General features: G+C 42.4%; 1 protein-coding gene across 2 annotated transcripts; it reads right to left on the bottom strand.

Annotated features, from left to right (window-relative positions):
* Window positions 1–1,167: 1,167 nt before the first annotated feature.
* LOC138393884 (17-beta-hydroxysteroid dehydrogenase 13) lies at window positions 1,168–13,091 on the bottom strand. Of its 2 annotated transcripts, XM_069485363.1 has the most exons (7): window positions 12,744–13,088; window positions 10,395–10,502; window positions 9,355–9,486; window positions 7,398–7,504; window positions 5,752–5,889; window positions 2,587–2,703; window positions 1,168–1,314 (listed from the first exon to the last, which is right to left on the bottom strand). In XM_069485363.1, the coding sequence occupies exons 1-7, from the start codon at window positions 12,951–12,953 to the stop codon at window positions 1,224–1,226; spliced, it is 903 nt and encodes a 300-aa protein (XP_069341464.1). In that variant the 5' UTR covers window positions 12,954–13,088; the 3' UTR covers window positions 1,168–1,223. The 2 variants fall into 2 exon arrangements, with proteins under 2 accessions (XP_069341464.1, XP_069341465.1); XM_069485364.1 differs by lacking the exon at window positions 10,395–10,502 and having other exon boundaries at window positions 12,744–13,091.
* Window positions 13,092–20,599: the final 7,508 nt, after the last annotated feature.

Genomic DNA, 20,599 nt, shown 5'->3' with positions numbered 1-20,599 from the left:
AACGTTCGCACAAATTTGCCAATATGTATGTAAATGCACATATACTGCCTTTCCAGTCTAATAGATACCTCAGATGGAAATCCAACTTTTGAACCTCAAAACTGTCTAAATATCTCTGGGACCGATGATATATGAAAACATAAACTACAAAGAAAGATGTTATCATGGAGTTAGAACTTCAGATATTCAGATTCAAAAGAGTGAGTGGGTGGTCTTTTGTAGTGTAATACGGTGTCGTATTTTAAGAGATTATGAAAAGGACAGAAAGTAGAGAGGTTCCACTTTTGGTAGACACGAGAGTTAAACAAAGGACAGAATTAAGTAATACATTCCAGAATATGCTTGCAGTGTTTTAAGCCGATGAAAAAGGAAGAGGTTAAAATCCTCCAAATGCCAAGTCTTACAGAGTGACCTGTTGGTCCTTTGGAGCCCAGTTTCCTGCTTAAGCTTATCTCCAACTGAGAACTCGGTGTTTTTGTTGACATTCTGTGGCTTGGCTACAGATTGGAAGGCTAGTCGAGAACAGTCTTTTTTTTTTTTTTTTGAGACAGAGTCTCACTCTGTTGCCCAGCCTCACTCACAGCAACCTCAAACTCCTGGGCTCAAGCGATCCTCCTGCCTCAGCCTCCCGAGTAGCTGGGACTACAGCCATGTGCCACCATACCCGGCTAATTTTTTCTATATATCTTTAGTAGTCCAGCTAATTTCTTTCTACTTTTAGTAGAGATGGGGTCTCGCTCTTGCTCAGGGTGGTCTCGAACTCCTGAGCTCAAACGATCCACCCGCCTCGGCCTCCCAGACTGCTAGGATTACAGGCATGAGCCACCACGACCGGCCTTGAGAACAGTTTTAAACCTTCCCTGTGTGAATCAGTTCTCTTTGTATTTACTCTCAAGAAGGTAGTTTTTGTCCACCTTTAAATGGAAAGAAACAAAATAATATATCTTAAAGAAAAACGACCTTTTAAGTATGTTTATGTAAGCACAGAAATTTTTAAGAGATGTGGGATGCAAAATGGAGCCAACTATTAAAAACTACATTAATATTCTTGCAAAACAGAAAGACAAGTAATTAGTCTTATTCATTCTACTGCTGCTAGTGCCAAACCAAACGTTTTTTGTATCAACATGACTGGAAAATGTGAAATAGAGCTTTGAAGCACTGGTCCTAAACTTAGATTCATATCATTAACGTGCAGATATCTCTGGCTGCGGCTCATTTATTCATTTCATTTTGATTTTGTGGCCAACAACTGCTTCAAATCGAATATCCTGTACACGATTTATAGCTGCCAAAGCACGTTCGGGAAGAAACCTGTAAGGAAAAAAGAGATGAAATAATTTCAATTTAAAATCTTTGACACCAGAGTCCTTTTTTTGGGTTAGTTAGAATACCCCAGGTGTTATCTGCCTTGCATTTAATTTTCCCGTTTTCCCTTTCTTCCTTTGCAACGACCTCTCTTTCTTTTTTTGTGTGTATGTCTTTTTAATACTCATAGTTCAAAGTGCATAGAACCATACAGATTGTAAGGGAAAAAGTAAAAATATCATTATTTGCAGAAACTATAATTTTCTATGTAAAAAATCTGATGGAATCCACAAAAAAGCTTAGCAAGTTTAGCAGATTGAAAGTTCAGCAAGTTTAGAAAGACTACAGAATACAAGATCAAAATGCAAAAATCAAACATAAACTAGCAACAAATAATGGAAAATAGAAATGTTTTTAAAATGCCATTTGCAATAGCAACAAACCATGAACTACTTTGGGACAAACTGATAAAAGATGTGCAAGACTTGAACACCAAAAACTCCAAAATACTGCTTAAAGATTTTGAAGAAGATAAAAGAAAGATATATTGATTCTTGGAGTGAAAGACTCAATATTTTTTTTTTTTTTTTTTTTTTTGAGACAGAGTCTTGCTTTGTTGCTCGGGCTAGAGTGAGTGCCATGGCGTCAGCCTCGCTCACAGTAACCTCAAACTCTTGGGCTTAAGCGATCCTACTGCCTCAGCCTCCTGAGTAGCTGGGACGACAGGCATGTGCCACCATGCCCGGCTAATTTTTTCTATATGTATTTTAGTTGGCCAGATAATTTCTTTCTATTTTTAGTAGAGACGGGGTCTCGCTCTTGCTCAGGCTGGTCTCGAACTCCTGACCTCGAGCGATCTTCCCGCCTCGGCCTCCCAGAGTGCTAGGATTACAGGCGTGAGCCACCGCGCCCAGCCAATATTTTTAATATGTCAGTTCTCCCCCAATTGATCTATAGATTCAATGCAATCCCAATCAAATTCCCAGCAGGCTTTTAAAAAATAGATGCTTTATGATTACTCCACTATATTGCATTCTTTTTAAACGGTCTTGCCTTCAGTTAGAATAGTCTTCAGCAAAGATTGGGCAGAGACGGTAGATATGGTAGAGAAAATGAATCATTCTCTTTTTATAGATCGGGTAAGGCAATAACAGATGAAACTGAACTGTTCTCCCCAGGGATGGAGAGTTTCCATGGCAACTTTCACAACTGAAAGACTCTCCATAATTATAGCTCTATCGGCGTCTGGGTATTTTAGGCGTTCTGTGCTGTACTTACTTCTCTAGCATTATAGCGACACTGACATAGGATGGAACAAAAATCATTTTCTTATTGGTGAGTATTCCATCTATCAGGCTTCTTGCAACTTCCTCGGTCTCCAATACAGGCCATAATCTGTGATTCAAAATTTAAAAAGAAAACGTTTATTTTTCGTTTTTGAAATTTTAATTTTTTTAGTGAAGACAGGAAAGCTAACATCTTTTCACTAAATTGAGATTTAGGATTTGAAATGTTCCAGGGCTCACCGCATTAATGCCACCCTCCCTGCTTCTTCCACGTCCCGTGTTGATGATTTGCTACCCCAATCTCGTGCTTTCATGGCCAGTAGGTGCGTTTCATGTGTTTCAGAGCTCACTCAGTCAAAATATCAAAACGTCAGGGAAACACCTGACGTCTCAAGCCCTGTTGGATGCAGGGAGAAAATTCTATAGCTAAGTATATTTCCTTTCTTGCGGAGCTGGTCCGTAAAGCTGGGTTGTTTTGAGGGCCTGTAGCACTTGGGAGTTACCTCTGACTTGCCTACCCTGCACTTTAATGAGACAAGATGTGGACAAGGAGTGTTACATTGCAGCTGAAGCCACGGCCTTCCTTACACTGAAGGCTGTGTCCATGTATTCTTGAGAAATATGAATAGCCGCAAACCCAGTGTGGAAGTGCCCAGTAGTGCAAGATGATGACAGAAAATTAAAATGTAAATGGATTTAAAATCTTGTACCAACGTTAAGATGTCTAGGCATGGGCTGAATGGCCAATGACTAAAAAGGCTGGTTAAGACTGCGGGCACGGTGGCTCACGCCTGTAATCCTAGCACTCTGGGAAGCTGAGCGGGAGGATCGCATGAGGTCAGGAGTTCAAGACCAGCCTCAGCAAGAGTGAGACCCCCGTCTCTACTAAAATTAGAAAAAATTAGCCGGGCGTGGTGGCATGCACCTGTAGTCCCAGCTTACTCGGGAGGCTGAGGCAGGAGGATCGCTTGAGCCCAGCAGTTGGAGGTTGCTGTGAGCGAGGCTGACGCCACGGCACTCTAGCCTGAGCGACAGTGAGACTCTGTCTCAAAAAAGAAAGGTTGGTTAGAGGAGTTAAATAACCAGTGAATGTTAAAACTTCATTTCCTGAGATATTTACTGCAGATCGTTATGTGACTGAGGTTTCCGTGGCACCGACTGGCAAGCCGGCAGAGAGTGATACAAGTCAACACCTTTCTAAACTATCGGCTTCTGCCTTTTCTGTCCCCGATTTCACCGCCCTGGATCCATCCACCCAGTCTCTGAGCCAAATGGGACACTGGCATATCAATGTCTTAGTCCTTGCTGAGGAAATTCAGAAGCCGGCAGTCTAGGTAAGACCAATCCTAAATCTTTAGCATTGCCTGTGTCTGCCCCTAAGGTCACCCCCGGGCACCCCACTACCCAGGGTCCCATTATCTTTACTGTTCTCACTGACTGTGCCTCCCCCAAGAGTGGCAGTATACTCTTGGCTAAGCTTGTTGCATACGAATCCTGAATGCCTACCACAAGGATTGTTATTGTATGGCTATTGTTCCTATCCAGAAAACACCCAGGAGCTGCAGTGTTGACTTCCCTATTGCATACTCATTGAGTTCTGTGAGACAAAGTAGCAAATGTAATTAGCAAAAAAGCAAATTCTGCCTTTGCTCATTTCTGCTGGCCAGTAAAATTTCACAAAGCCCCTGACTCTGACGACATACATCCGTCCAAAAAGATACTTTAAAAAGACAAAATAGAACACAGCCCCCCACTTCTCTTGTCTGAGTCACTATATGCCTTAAAAAATAAATGATGCTAATTCTTGCCTTTTCCTGCACGTAAGATAACATCTTGACAGGGTTAGTGGCTATTCCTCTATAATCTAGAACCAGATATACTCTTTTTTTTTCTTTTATCATAGCTCAGCGCAACCTCGAACTTCTGGGCTCAAACGATCCTCCTGCCTCAGCACCCTGAGTGGGTGGAACTACAGGCAAGCGCCAACACGCCTGGTTAATTTTTAAAAATTTTTTGTAGAGAAGGAGGTCTCCCTGTATTGCCCAGGATGGTCTCAAACTCCTGTCCTCAAGTAACCCTCCTGCCTCAGCCTCCCAAAGCCCTGGGATTACAGGCATGAGCCACCATACCCGATTCAGAAATTCACCTTGATTAAGGAGCTAGGAACTCAATTTATTGCTACTCCTAGGGACATTTGCATTTTTAAGGACAAGGTGGTAACAGTGATCAAATGCATGTGGTTATATACATATGTATATGAATATACATGTGTGTGTGTATATATATGTAATTTTTTTTTTTTTTTTAGAGATGGGGGTCTCACTATGTTGCCCAGGCTAAAATGCAGTGGCTGTTCACAGGCACGATCATCGTGCAGTACAGCTTCAACTCCTGGGCTCAAGTGATCCTCCTGCCTCAGCCTCCTGAGTAGCTGGGACTACAGGCCCGTGCACACCTGGTTCTGGTTATATTTAATATATCAATGTTTTCCAAACCTGCCTCCAGCCTCAGCCGGTATGCTTGCAAAACAAAATAAAACTAAAAAACACCTCATCCCAGCCTACGAATTAGAATCTTTAATGAAGAGTCTATGAACAGGTATTTTTCATGTAAGCAAAGTGATAATTCTTAGGATCAGGCAACTTTGGAAAATGTTGGAGGACTTTATGTTAGCACTGTGGCCAGTGCCGTGGGAGATATAAAAGGGGCATATCCCCACACCTTTGCATACTCAATTTGAGGAGGGTGAACCACTAATGGGAGAGGGAGATGGTCCATTCATTCCAGGGGTGTGGTTTTCAGGAGAGGAAAGTGTCACTATTCCCTTAAGCACATCTCTCCAGCCCACCCACCCCGTTCCCACCCACTCTTGGCACTTGAGCGTGTGTTGGGCCTTTTTCCAGACACAAATAACCAGTTGTCTAAATCATTGGTAGCTGATCATTCCTGCCAGTCCTTAGTGTGTTTTTTTTTTCTCTTTATTCATTTAATTTCAAGGTGAAAACGAAAAGCCAATACAATAACATTAAAAAGAAAAATATATTTTCCTTCTTCCTTTTCTTCTATTTTCTTAGTTGGCCTGCCTAAAAATTTCTTATATAGTTTCCGTATCAATTTCCCATGCCAGATTCCCAGCCTGTCTTGATTTCGACCTCACCTTGTGCTTGGGTTTTTGGTGAACCCAGTATTCACAAAAACCGGGCAGAGACACGAGGTTTTGATACCAGTTTTTCCCAAGGCCTGAAGTTCCGTTGTCAAAGCTCTGTGAAAGCCAACGGCAGCAAATTTGCTGGAGCTGCAAGAGAATCATCAGCCATTGTTTACCTAAGGGACAGTGAGACACAGTGCTCAGATCTCTGTGAGAAGGCGGTGGCATTTGGCTTGGGAACAAGTAGAAGTCAGATCCCTCAAATCAACCACTTGCAATTTTTCTGAGAGGCTAAATGGCCATTCATTTTCATTCATATGTTCTTATATGATTAACAGAATTCTGAACGTACCCAAATTTCTTAACCAGCAATGATATCGAGAGAACAATAACTCTATTGGACTGGCTCAATGTTCACTTTTCTACCCTACATGTAATGTTTGCCGTTCAATCTTCACACTATTTTCTAATCAGTTTTTATTGCTGCTTTTATTTTGAAAAACATGAATCAGGAAAATCATATTTAGAAAAACTACAAAACTAGTATCTGTATTGACCAACTTCTGTGGGACTCTGCACATTTCTCCTCTCTTGATAGTTGAGTGGATAGCTTCTCTCTTGACAATGGTTGCCACTTTGGCTTCTAAATTTCATTATGGGGATTGGAGAAGAGTTTACAAGGAAAGGCTATTTTGCAAATACAGTAATATATCTTTGGGGTCTCCCACATTCTTGCCTTAATGTCTTTGACAGCGGCATGGAGTATGGTATCTGCATCTTTTAATCAGATAGACGTTCTCTCTTTCTATTTCTCTCTCTTACACACACACACACACACACACACACACACACAAAGGCACACAGGTACACACACATGAACTTTCATAGCACAAGCACACTGGGAAATGTTTTGATCCAGGGGCCACTCTTGGTTGGCTTGGACACCCAGGCCACGACATAGATTTGTGTTCATTTTAGCTTCTGTACATTTTGCTCCTTAGTCTGTGGATTTTCTGTTTCTTTTACCAACGTCTACTCGTTCCAGGATACAATGGGAACATGCTTGACATTACTGTTTTCTTTCATTGCTCTACAAGGGAGTTTTCAGAAATCTAAAAATATTTTTTTTTTTTTTTTGAGACAGAGTCTCACTTTGTTGCCCAGGATAGAGTGAGTGCCGTGGCATCAGCCTAGCTCACAGCAACCTCAAACTCCTGAGCTCAAGGGATCCTCCTGTCTCAGCCTCCCAAGTAGTTGGGACTACAGGCATGCACCACCATGCCCGGCTAATTTTTTCTATATATATTTTTAGCTGTCCATATAATTTCTTTCTATTTTTAGTAGAGATGGGGTCTTGCTCTTGCTCAGGCTGGTCTTGAACTCCTGAGCTCAAACGATCCGCCCACCTCGGCCTCCCAGAGTGCTAGGATTACAGGCGTGAGCCACCACGCCCGGCCTAAAAATATTTTAAATGTAATTACAGCTAGTATCACTCTTTTAGAAAAAGTCATTCACAATTTTTTATTCTAAACTACTATATAACTGCTGTAAATCCAAATTACCCTGCTGCAAGCACAGGGATGTAAAGTCTAATTCCCTTAAATACATACAAATATATACAAAAATCTGTACCACTGCTGGCCAGTAATACTTACCAATACGGGATGAGATAAGGGATTACACCGTGGCCGCACACGGAAGCCACTGTGACAATGTGGCCATGATTTCTCTTCATCATTGATGGAAGAAGTGCTTTTGTGATCTTAAGGATCGTTGCAGAAAGAAGAGAAACAAGGACACAAGTGTTAGGTCTCCAACTCAGGTAGTTTTACTCTTGTTAAGATAGAATGGCATTTGGGAGAACTTTCACAATGAAATTAAATACTTGCCAAAATTCTCTGATTACTTGATACAAATGATAGAAAGAAAAAAGATAAAATTGTATTGGTTTGAGCTGGCATTGAGAGCTGTGCGCTGTATGTCACGTGCCAACACCCATCTTGGTATTCTCTCTTCAGAAGGAATCGAGAATATGTCATCTAAACAATATTAAGGGCCGGGCGGTGGCTCATCCCTGTAATCCTAGCACTCTGGGAGGCCGAAGTGGGTGGATTGTTTGAGCTCAGGAGTTCGAGACCAGCCCGAGCAAGAGCGAGACCCCCCGTTTCTACTAAAAAAAGAATGAAATTAGCCAAAGAACATATATACAAAAACTTAGCCGGGCATGGTGGCACATGCCTGTAGTCCCAGCTACTCAGGAGGCTGAGGCAGGAGGATCGCTTGAGCCCAGGAGTTTGAGGTTGCTGTGAGCTAGGCTGACACCACGGCACTCACTCTAGCCCAGACAACAGAGTGAGACTCTGTCCCAAAAAAAAAAAAAAAAAAAAAAAAACCACACCATAAAAATAAATAAATAAATAAATAAATAATATTAAGGAAAAAATTCCAAATTTTCATTGCTAAAAAAATTCCCCATGATAATCTACTGTCATGTCTTTTTTTGGTTTGGGGCTTTATCATTCTAATTACAAGAGTGAAATCTTGTGTGCCTGTGTCAAAACAGTTGAGTAGTTGAATAGTGTAAGCTAAGAGTTCTTTACCGATCCACAATCCTTATGCACCATTAGATTCAGTATCTCTCTGTTTGCAATACTGCGTATTACATGATGTTACAGGAAACAAACGTCTTTCTTTTCCTCCAAAAAGCTCAATAAAATTTTATGAGAATTTTATAGACCCATCCTTACAGACGCTAGGCAAATTCATAGAGCCAGAATTGTCAACTCCAGCCTCCTCCAAATTCCTAATCCACGAACACTGTGCAAGGAGAATGAACATTTATCATTTCTTTAAACCACTAAGTTTTGATCTAATTCGTTATGCAACTATAGATAGGGAATATATTACTAACTAATACAAGAGGTCTCCACATAGTTTGGTGGGCATGATGAATTCCCATTAGCATGTGTGAGGGGCTGGGGAAGGGAGGGGGACACATCTCTTCCAGAATCTAGATTTGCCCCTGGTCCTACATTAATATGGAGGCACTGGAAGTTTAATTCATAAAAGGCTCTTTACAAGAGGCAGTTGAAATTATTAATATTTCAGTCTTCCACAAAACTAAGCAATTAGATGAGGTCTGCATAGCCACACCGGATGTAGAACTTGTCTCAGAAATGTCCCCAACCCTGCATGTATCCAATTCGTTCTGACGTCCTTTCAGTTCTAAAAAATTCCATGAAATGAGGTCACAAGCGAATGTACGTCATGTATATTTCCTCCAAAGCATTGAAAAGATATACACTGACAGACAACCCTCAACGAACCTCCACAATTTGTTGGGTGCCTGGCACACGCCAGGCTTTGTGTTAGACGCTGGTCGACAAGACAGACCAAGCGGCTTACGTGCCGGAGTGTTGTGTCCACTAGAACTCTCCACCCTTCTCTCGGACACTCTGTGGCTCTTCTACAAATTCGATGATTCTGGATTTAAGGCAAAGAGCTGGCCAGTTTCCGACCCAGAAGTATGTGAACTCGATTATACATCTCACGTACCTTAAGAGAAGGTGTCAAACGGGCACAAATCGAGAAATATTTCTGACTCGCACTCACCCAAAAATGTCCCAGGATGTTGACCTCAAACGTTTTGGCAATCTCTTCGTCCTTGGTACTAAGAAGGTCGGCTGGATATACCGCCCCGGCATTGTTCACCACGATGGTCACATCACCCACTTCTTTCTTCACCTTTTGCAATTGAAAGAACACATTCATTGAGTGCGTTATACAAACTCAGAGCTTTAGGGCCGGTATCATCCAGGGATTAGAATCTTTTTTCTGCTGGGTGAGGTGTCTCAGAGTTCAGGCACGAAGAACTTCTAGCTCCAACAGTGGATGCCAAGAGAACACTGATAAAAGGTGGGCTCAGCTGGTTTGTTTTTAATGTCTAAATTTCAGTCCCCAGTACATCATAGATTTTCAAAGTTTATCAGTAAAGTGACATTAATATTTGTTTTGATAAATTGACATATCAGTTGTGACCAAATATTTTTAAAGTGCTGATTGAGTAATCCTGGTTCAACCAACCACCTATCAGGTACATGACCTTGGTTTGGCTTAATCTCTGGACGCCTTAATTTGCTTATCTGTAAAATGAGGTTTATAGGGTTATCGTAGGGATTAAATTTAAAAATGCAATAGTTTAGTGGAGTGCTTGGTTCATTGTGAGCATTTGTTTTTACGCTTTTAAAAAATTGCCATAATAATTATTCATGTTATATTTTCTACAGAAGACTAGATCAGCACCAAAATCAATAAAATCTCACAAAGGAATTACTGCAAAACTAATAGGACTGAAACAAAACTAGAAAGCGATCCGTTTTCCCTGGTGACAAATCCTTTGCCAGTCACTCTGCCACTGCTCAAAATTCTGATCCGAATGAAGCTGATTAATAATATGAAACAATTATAACGAGCAGAGCCCAGTGGATTATACACAAGAAAAAAAAGTATATATCCTCGGCCACAAAATGACTTCAGTTAGCAGCGGCTAAAATCTAATTTGAATCAGGCAGTCACGAAGAACCTTTTCATTTTCCACGTCAGTGGTAGTGGATACAAAATCATCTGAAGAAATCTGTGACCTGGAGTCTCACCTGATTTACGGAGCTGTAGATCTCCTCTCTGTTACTGCAGTCTACGACAAACTCATGCACAGTGGCTCCTAGTTTTCGGCACTGGGCTGCAGTTTCCTCAATGCCACGCTATAATTGGAAAAAAACAAATTCAGAAAACAGTGGGGGAGAAAGCATCGGAGAAGAAAATTTCTAAAAGGTTAACATTCATGTCCTATAGGCCTCCTTATTTGTAAGAAAATTGTGTGAGAAAAACTGGTTGCCTAATTTGCAGTGAGATTATACCTGGCTTTTCTGCCAGGGAATGCTCATATGAGCACCAAAGCAACAAAACAGAACAAATGACCAAAAAAATCCCTTCTTGGTTTTCCAGCTTTTTATCTCGGTTTTGGAGGTTCTCCAGCAGGGGTTTTCTCTAAAGCAGGCTACTTTTGTAGCCTAAAGAACATTCTTGAAAGGTGTTGCTCTTTGTGGTGTCATGGAAGATGTTTGAGTATGGAGAAGAAAGGCAAACTCAACAATTAGTAAAATTTCACACACATTTGTTGAGCACCAACTATGTAATAGGCAGGAATGTGTTAAGTAGCAACTCTTAACTAGTGGTAATTTTATTTATCTTTTTAGAAAAAGACAGGGTCTCACTCTTGCTGAGGCTGGTCTCGAACTCCTGAACTCAAGTGATCCTCCCGCCTCGGCCTTCCAGAGTGCTAGGATTACAGGTGTGTAATCCTATGCCCAGCCTACTAGTGGTAATTTTAAACTATATGTCTCTGCCCATCAACTTTTCTCGATGATTCTGCTTTATCTCTCTAGAAGAGAAGGGGAAAGAAGGATCCTTATTTGAGAAAGACTTTCATAGAGAGACCACGCTACTACTCCAGGGGATATAATATTATATTTTGCAGGTGTTTGGGAGTGAAAATGGGAAAGGACCACTGGATGTAACAACTTTGCACATAACTCTACAGAGCAACTTATTTTCAGCCTAAATGCAAAGACCTCTTTCCTAAGAAAAAATTGCCCTGATGTTTCTTGACCTGTATCTCTGGAAAATTAGAAATTATTTTCAAGTTTTGACATCTGCTGACTTTTAGAGAAGATTATAAGGTTTTAAAAATTATGCTTTTTCCTCCCACTGTCTGTAAACTCTTCTCTGTGATTAAGAGACAAGGATCTCTGAAGAGCGATTTTCTTTGCACATTGGGATGGTTGTGGTGTTGCTGTTGCTCGGGGCAGTCCCTGAACGAGGGGTCAGGTGTTGCCTTGTCTGGGCCCTTGGTAGGTCACTGCTGTGGGCTACACCCTGGAGCAGCCTGAAATCACCAAGAACAGACTTTGGACAGACATCAGGACTCAGTCGCAAAGCCCGTGTCCCCTCCGTTAGCCTTCTAGGGGGTTGCTGAGAAGTAAAAAGATGGGAGAGTCTTTCATGGACTTAGGCTCCGGCTCGTAGCTTGCTCACTGCCAGATTGCACAAACCGCTGCATTCTCTCTCTTCGGTCTCCAGATTCAAGGTCGTCGGAGACTGTTAGTAACCACAGCTTTCATCACATGCTTTGACTGAAGAATTAGAAAAGCTTCGGTCTAGTAACGGAGCTGGAGCACAGGGAAATGGAACGCCTTGTCTCTTCCTGAGCGAGACGCTTGCTCTAGCTTCAGCTGCGGTGTGTGTTGTTTACTCCACTTATCTCTGTGTTCCTGAAGCAACAGTTTGGGTTGAATGAGGGCCAAACTGCTAATGTTTAACCATAACATTCAAGGATGCAAAGAGAATTTGGAAGGTTGGGTTGCCCATCTCTCGAGTAGTATCTTTTTTTTTTTTTTTAAACAGAGTCTCACTCTGTTGCCCAGGCTAGAGTGCCGTGGCGTCAGCCTAGCTCACAGCAACCTCAAACTACTGGGCTCAAGTGATCCTCCTGCCTCAGCCTCCCGAGTAGCTGGGACTACAGGCATGCGCCACCATGCCCGGCTAATTTTTTGCTATATATATATTTAGCTGTCCATATAATTTTGTTCTATTTTTAGTAGAGACGGCGTCTCGCTCTTGCTCAGGCAGCTCTCGAACTCCTGACCTCCAGCGATCCTCCCGCCTCGGCCTCCCAGAGTGCTAGGATTACAGGCATGAGCCACCGTGCCCGGCCTCCTGAGTCTTTGTTATCAACCTGCACACCGTGGCATAAAAATCACGGCTTAGGTCTCAGTTAAGTCCCCTTCATTTACCAACTTGCTGCACATGTAGAAGGCGGCTCCATGGAATTTATCAAACTTTGAAAAAGGAAAACGCAAAGACAAGCAGATGCTAAATCCAATAATTTTTAAAAGACCCTTCTTACATCGTGACTTTAGAAGGTTGGCAGATGTGTACATTACCTTGTTAATATCCCACAGAACCAGTCTGCTCTGCCGTTTTGCAAACTCGTAGGCAGTCAGCCTGCCTATCCCGTGCCCAGCTCCGGTAATGAGGACGATCTCCCCGGCCACAGATTTCCTCCTCTGCGGAATGAAAAACTTCACCAGTGACTCCACGTAGGAGTAGAGGATGGTGATCAGGAGCAGGAGGATATCCAAGACAATGTTCATGGCTCTGCTCTGTCCGCTTCCTTCTGGCTCGGTCCTTGTCCAGTCCTGGGTAAGAGATGCCCTCTGCACGGAGCTCCAGGGAAGAGCTGTGCTCAGGTGTTAGTGGGACTGTCAGAAAGAAGCTGGCTCTGGGGGCAGACTTTGTCCACGTGCTCTAATGCGTTGAGACACCTGGAGTTTTGAAGCGATGCCAGCTGCTAGCAGTAGCTTAGCTCAGGTCAAAAGAGCCCAAAAGCACATGCCCTCTGAACTTGTTTATCTGAAAAGCTGTCATGTACTATATTGCACCTTGAAGTTTCACCTCTAGAAACAATTCTGGAGGTGTTGAATTAGCTAATGATATCTTGGTATCTTCTATAAACTGTTTCTTTTCGGTTTTTTTTTTTTTTTTTAAATAGGGAAAAGAAGCAAGGAGAGATAGCATTTCAGAGAAACTTGAATAAAATGTAGGTCAATAAAGTTTAGATCTTTGATTCATTTTTTCACGAAAGCTCAACACCCATATTCAGTTGGCTAATCATTTTACATATGATGCCAATTTCCCTGGAAGCTCTCGAGTTTGAGGGAGATTTTCAGTTATAAAACAATCAGTTCCCTTTGAGATAATATTGGAAAAGCATTTAGACCAGAAGGCAGAAGTCTCAGCTTAGAAAGTGGTATGTCTTCTGTCTCAGTCCATTCAGGCTATAACAAACTACCACAGATCAAGTGGTTTATAAACTACAGAAATTTATTTCTCACAGTTATGGAGGCTGTGAAGTCCAAGATCAAGGTGCTGGCAGATTTCTTGTCTGGTAAAAATTGGCTTCCTGGTTTATAGATGACTGCCTTTTCACTATAACCTCACACGGCAGGAGGAAGGGAGCTCTCTGTGTTTGCTTTTATAAGGGCACTCAAGCCATGGCAGAGCCCTCCTGGCCTAATCACCTCCCAAAGGCATCACTTCCTAGAACTATCACATGGGGGGTTAGGATTTTATAACATGAATTTTGGGAGAACACATTCAGTCTATAGCAAATTCCAGTAGTCAAAAAGTGGAAACGACCCAAGTGTTCATCAACAGATGACTGGATGAGCAGATATGACATACACACACAGTGGAATATTATTCAGCCTTAGAAAGGAAGGAAATTGTCACACATGCTACCATGTGGACGAACCTCAAAGACATTATGCTAAGTGAAATAAGCCAGACACAAAAATACAAATATTGCATGCTTCCATTTACACGAGGTGCCTAGAGTAGTCAAATACATAGCGACAGAGTGCAGTACTGTGGTTGCTACTGAATGGCGGGAAGGAGATTGGGGAGTTATTGTTTCATGGGTACCGCATTTCAGTTTGGGATGATGAAGGTTCTGGAGATGGGTGGTGGTGATAGTTGCACAACTATGTGAATATACTTAATACTACTGAACTGCACATTTAAAAATAGTTAAAAATGGGTGGGAGGTATTTGTGGTGAAAAAAAGGTCAACACAGACCTGGCGTGGTGGCTCATGCCTGTAATCCTAGCACTCTGGGAGGCTGAGGTGGGAGGACGGCTCGAGGTCAAGAGTTCGAGATCAGCCTGAGCAAGAACGAGACCCCGTTTCTACTAAAAAAAAAAATAGAAAGAAATTATCTGGACAACTAAAATAAATATATAGAAAAAATTAGCTGGGTATGGTGATGCATGCCTGTAGTCCCAGTGACTTGGGAGGCTGAGGCAGGAGGATCGCTTGAGCCCAGGAGTTTGAGGTTGCTGTGAGCTAGACTGACGCCACGGCACTCTAGCCTGGGCAAAAAGAGCAAGACTCTCTCTCTCTCTCAAAAAAAAAAAAAAAAAGGTCAACACTAAGCCATCATTTCTTTGGAGACTATAAAATGAAGAAGTTATGGGATCTGTGAACATTACTTTAATCCACTGTTTGTTCAGGCTAATTATATAATAATCTGACAAGTAGAGGTTTGGGAATATAATCTCTTCAAATAAATACTCTTTCTTTTCCTTTCTAGGGGGCCTCATTAGTTCACTGCCAAGGGTTCTCTGTACTGCCAAACTGATAAAGCAGAATTAGGTATCTTAAAGGACATATAAACCTCTCCTTGAGGCTCCAACACCGCTATCCAAACATGCAAAACCCAAACTCACATTTCATGGAGAGCTTCCGCATATTTTGGTTTATAAACCCCCTTGATTCATCACTACAGACCAACCCTACTTCTTTCTCTGTAGTAACAAAGAAAGAGTCCTGATCTCTGCCATCTGGTTCTGAACCTTTCTTTCCTCGTTACCCTAATTCTTCTTCTTTCTCTATTCATTCCAATCTCTTCCTGCCTGGAGAAGCTGTCTCTTTCCCTTTCAAATATTTTTAGATCTTTCCCATTGTAAAAAAGATGAAAAGAAACCATCCTGTCTTCCACATTTCACTGTCAAATTAATCTATGGTGATTACCTCTATTTTCTGGCTACCCGTGTCCTTGGGAGGACAGAAGTCTCTTGGCCCTGCACTGTCCCGCTCGTGCAGAGCGCTTTGACAGAGCTAAGGATCGTGGACGGCAGGAGCTCACGGGGAGGGCAAGTCACCCAGCCCTGAGGATGGGGGTGGGGGGTGAGCAGGGGCAAGTCAGATGATGAAGGAAGTGAGAGTGTTCCACATACACAGTGTCCCAAAAGTCGCCACACATAGGGAAAATGGGAAATTGCAGCCAAATGTGCCATTATTTACAAAATGTTCATTACAAAATTTTTCCTTTGTATGGAGACTTTTGGGCCACCCCATAGAAAGCCATGGCTGCCTGCACGGGGAGGTGAGAGACCATGGTGAGTTCAAGGAATAAAAAGTTCTGACTTGGAGAACAGGGAGTGGGGGGTGGTGAGAAGTTAGAGAGCACTGAGCAGAGGCTCAATCACTTGGAGCCTTCGGTTAATGAGGGTTAGTGAGAGGTAGGGAGCAGGGGACAGAGATCATCAGATTTGCACCCAGAAATGCTGCAGTCTGGAGAGTGCTCTGCAGGGAGAACAAGAGGAGCTGCAGGGAGATCGGTTAGGAAGCTGTTCAGTGATCCAGCCCGGAAGTGACTGTGGCCAGAATGAGGGTGGTGGCAAAGGAGACGTTTAGAAGATAGAATAATACGACAAATAGGCATCCATTTATTAAACACGTATCCAACATATGCTCTGCTTCCGGGACTGTTCCAGGTATTGGGGATGCAGCAGTGAACAAAAAAGATGAAAACAAATCCATTCCCTTAGGAAACTTATGCTCTGGGGGCAATATAGACAATAAAGAAGATAAATAAACAAAATGTATAGTGTGCTTCACAGAGATAAGTGTCAAGGAGAAAAATAGAAAATAGAGGGAGAATAGAATCTTTTAGGGTATGGCTACGTGGGGAGGGTTGCAATGTTAGGTATAGAATAAGAAGACCTGAAAAGAAAGAGCTGAGGAAAAAGAATTAAGGGAAAGAGGGAGCCATGTAGATATCTAGAGGAAGAGCGTTCTAAGAGAGGAAACAGTAATGCACAAAGGTCTTGAGATGGGACCCATGGGGCTGGAGTGAACTCACAGAGGGCGAGGATTGTGTGATGGTTAGTTTTAGGGGTCAACGTGACGAGGCTCTAGTCCCCAGTCATCCAATCAAACACTAATCTAGGTGTTGCTGTGAAGGTTTTGTAGATGTGGTGAACATCTACAATCAGTAGTCTTTGAGTAAAGGAAATTATTCTTCCTAAGGTGGATGGGCCTCATCCAATCAGTTGGAAGGTCGTGAAAGCCAAACTAAGGTTTCCCTGAGTGAGAAGAGATTTTGTCTGAAGATTACAGCATCAATTCCTGCCCAAGAGTTTTCCAACAATTTTTCCCAAGCTTGAACGTTCCTCTGTGGAAACTACTCGGATGATTCAGAAGGCTTTCAGGGACGATGCCATGAGTGCAGCACAAATAAAAGTTGCACAGATGCTTCAAAGATGGTCAAGAATCTGTGGAAAGTGATCCATGTTCCAGAAGGCCTGTAGCAAGCAGAACACCTGAGAATGTTGAACGTGTACAGGTTAGGTTAAGAGATGCTACGAGAACTGTGTGAGGTCCCAGGGTGCCTACTTTGAAGGGGACCGAGGCGTCATTGTCCTACGTACATTGTTTCTTGTATCTTCTATCTTCTTCAGTAAATGTCTCTATTTTCCATATTACATGGCTGGATACTTTCTGGACAGACCTCCTATATATATTTATAATTATACACATATGTATTATACGTATGTATGTACGTAAAATCTCCTACTGGTTCTGTTTCTCTGGAGAACCCTGTCTAACACAGGTAGCCAGGTGGTGTGGGCAATTGTGGGAACAAAAGGCTGGATTACATAGGCCTCATAAGTCTTGGTAAGGACATCAGCTTTAAGTTTTAGATAAGAAGGATTCTGAGTGGAAGCGTGACATGATGTCACATTTTAAAGAATCATTCTGGCTGCTGTGCTGGGAATAACACCAAGGGAAACAAGAGGTGTTGGTGGCTGGGATCGCAGTGGTGGCAATGGGGTTGGTGAGAGTTGATAGAATTCTGGATATATTTTCAAGGTAGAGCAAACAGAATTGGTTTTGTAATAAATGTGGGGAACGGGAGAGAGGAATCGAGGATAACACTGGATTTTTTTGGCCAGAGCAACTGGAATGATAGGGTTTGGGATAACATCCTAAGCTCCGTTTTGGTGATACTAACCTTGAAATGCCTGTTGGCCACACACGTGGAGATATCAAGAAGGCATTTATGTATGTCTGGAGTTCAGAGGAGAGATCCAGGCTGGAAATACAAATCTGGGAACGGCGATTGATACCGAACGTGTGTGGTGGGCAGTAGAGGATTTTGGTGAGGTGAGGGAAAGGAAAGAGGCAGGTGTAACTCCAAGTTTTTGGCCTGGGCACTTGGGCACTTGGCACTTGTTGGAAGTGCCATTTTCCTTTGGGGAACACAGATGGCCTAGAGGAGAAGCTATATTTTGCATGTGGTGACTTTTAAGACATTTATGGAACTGGAACTGGAGATAATCTAGGAGATTATACGGTGTAATTGAATCCTTTTATAGGTGAGGAATCTGAAGTTCCAGAACAGCTAGCTGTACTAGGATTGCCCAGTGCTCTTTCTGCAGTACTAAGGCACCTGTAAGTACAGGGTAGGCATGAAACTAAGACACATCTCTCTAATTCCAGGCTTGGCCCTGTCATCCCCAGCCACAAAAAGCGTTGAGTGATCATGTTGGCTCTAAGGTCAAGAGGGAATTCCTATCTATTCTTCTTTGGGGAAGAATTTGGTGTCCATAGTGGATTACAACTATCCCAATGCTGACCTATATTTTCAGACTGCAGCATTTTAATTTCAGGAAGCTTTAGACTGTGGTGATACAGGGCCAGGCCAGGCTGGGCCTTTTTCAGGAGGAATAACTGGGCATCTGCATTGTAGCATTGTATTCCACTTTAAAATAATTCCTCGGTTGAATAGTTTCAATTGCCATCAGAGGTTTCTATTGGCTGATTTTGGAATATTGTTTGAATTCCAAGGAAAGCTTGGGCAGAAGAAAGTAGAGGGTGTTTAGGGCAATAACGCAACTCTCTTGGAATTCCACTGAGGCTGTACGATGGGGAGGTCAGCAAGCTGGAGGTCAAGTTCTCAGTTTGATCTTTAGCTGTGGGATTTTAGGTAAGCTGTTTAGCCTCTCTGGGCTATAGTTACCTCATCTCTAAAATGGGAATAATGATGTCTACTGCACAGAATTGTCCCAGGGAATAAATCTGTCACCAACCTGGGAGAGGAAGCTCTTAATTGTTCCTTTCTCCACAATAAAATCTCTTTAGCCATTTAGTCACCAGCTGAGTCAGTGTGGAAGATGTACTGAGGGCTAATTTCAACCCTTTTACTTGCCTAATTCCCCACTGTTTTTAATCCTCATTCCCAATAAAAAGACTAGATTTCTGGCGAGTGACGATGGTGGCATAGGGATGGAGGTGAGGAAGAGTATTTTTGAAGGCAGGCACGCGAATATTCTCAAAGGGAATAGAAGAGAGGCCAGGGAGTCCCAGCTCAGATTCAGCAGGGCCCCAGGGTGACAGTGAGGTCTCAGAGGAAGGCTTTGGGGTTTGTCCAGGGAGGCTGGGCTCCCTGCCGCAGTCAGGATTTCTGTCCTCTGCAGAGAGCCATTTGTCATCAAGGGATCCCCTGGTTTAGGGCCACAGAGTGTCCTGATAGTGGACAATTAGGATTCTTTCCCCATTTACCCGAAGACAACATAAGGCTGTTTGATCCTGGTGGGTCCTTCCGAAGTAGCCCCATGAATGACAGAGATGGATTTTCCCACCAAACTGTTGAGAGGTGGGTTCAGAGTTAGGATTAATTTCATTCAAATGACATTTACAAGTTTTCAGACTTTGAGTCTCAGGAGTAATTGCCTGATGTTGGTGAATTAGAGTGAGCTTTAAAAAAAATGCAGAGAACAAAACTGAAAATCCCCACAGTACTGTATTCGCTCACCTTTCCTGCAGAGTGAGGGCTCCAGACCCTTCTTCCGGGTTCCTGCTGCTACTGCTGGGTTCACAGCTGCTTCCAGTCCTGCGGACAACGCCTGCTGCATCAGATCCCTGTGGGGTTAAATGGTCACCTGAGCCTGTCACATGATTCACATTCAATAAATGGGACAAATGGGACGGACCGCCATGTGGCCAGCATCATCTCCAAAGAAGTAATGGTTATTTCTCATAATGGTGAAGGCCAAGGCTCGTTCAAGTTTTAATTTCTGACAAGTGTTTTAGGAGCCAAAATATGGTTATTAGGAAAAGGGAAAAGTTATCAGTATACTCTGGTGGGTTTCAATGAACTTAGTGAAGTTCGTGCAAGGCTTTCTCCAAGTCTACTTCACTGGCAGGTGGGCGGCAAGGTGGAACAGGTATAACTTAATCAGAAGAAGAAACAGTATTTATATTTCCAAGTGAGTTAGAAGCTGATGGGAACAGGCTCTCCACCTTCTAGTGCCCTTCTCTGCTATCAGGGTGAGTGTTCAAGGAAATCTATAAATTCTGTGGGTATTTAACCTGAGAGTGCTACTGTGGTATGGCTGATGTATGGAGAAGAATCTGGTACATTATTTGAATATAATGTTTTGGAAAGCAAGAATTTTGGACTCAGATATGTGTTTACATCAACTAATCGCAGAGTACATTTCAACTGCAAATTGTATTTTGATCCTCTGCATTAGAAGAAAGTAATTAATGGGAAAGAGGGAGAATTTATCATAGGAACGATGCCTTCTGAGAAATTGTCTTATCTGTTACAGAATCAATAACGTAACCTTCCTTAAAGAGATTACCATAGAATCCTTATAATCCGCAGTGGCCCCGATGAGATTACTTAACTTGGTGAATGAGCGAATTAATGTAAGTCAAATCTTTAGGACCATAGGTGACACATGTTGAATACATGTTAGTTTTTGCTTAGAATCTGGATCAAAATCTTCCTCCATGAAAGCTTCTGAATCTAAATGTAGCTCATTTGCTACATTTCATAGAGACCAGCGATGCTGCCTTGTATGTTTTCTGAGTATGAACTTTCTAACACGAAGAGCAAAGTTTCGCTTTATGTATATGTCTGAAATAGTCTTGAAAATATTTTTCTTT

This window comes from Eulemur rufifrons, chromosome 13, assembly GCF_041146395.1.
Source record: "Eulemur rufifrons isolate Redbay chromosome 13, OSU_ERuf_1, whole genome shotgun sequence".
In the NCBI taxonomy this organism is placed as follows: domain Eukaryota; kingdom Metazoa; phylum Chordata; class Mammalia; order Primates; family Lemuridae; genus Eulemur; species Eulemur rufifrons.
The sequence above is the reverse complement of the archived record's forward strand: the minus strand, read 5'-3'. Positions and strand labels throughout refer to the sequence as shown.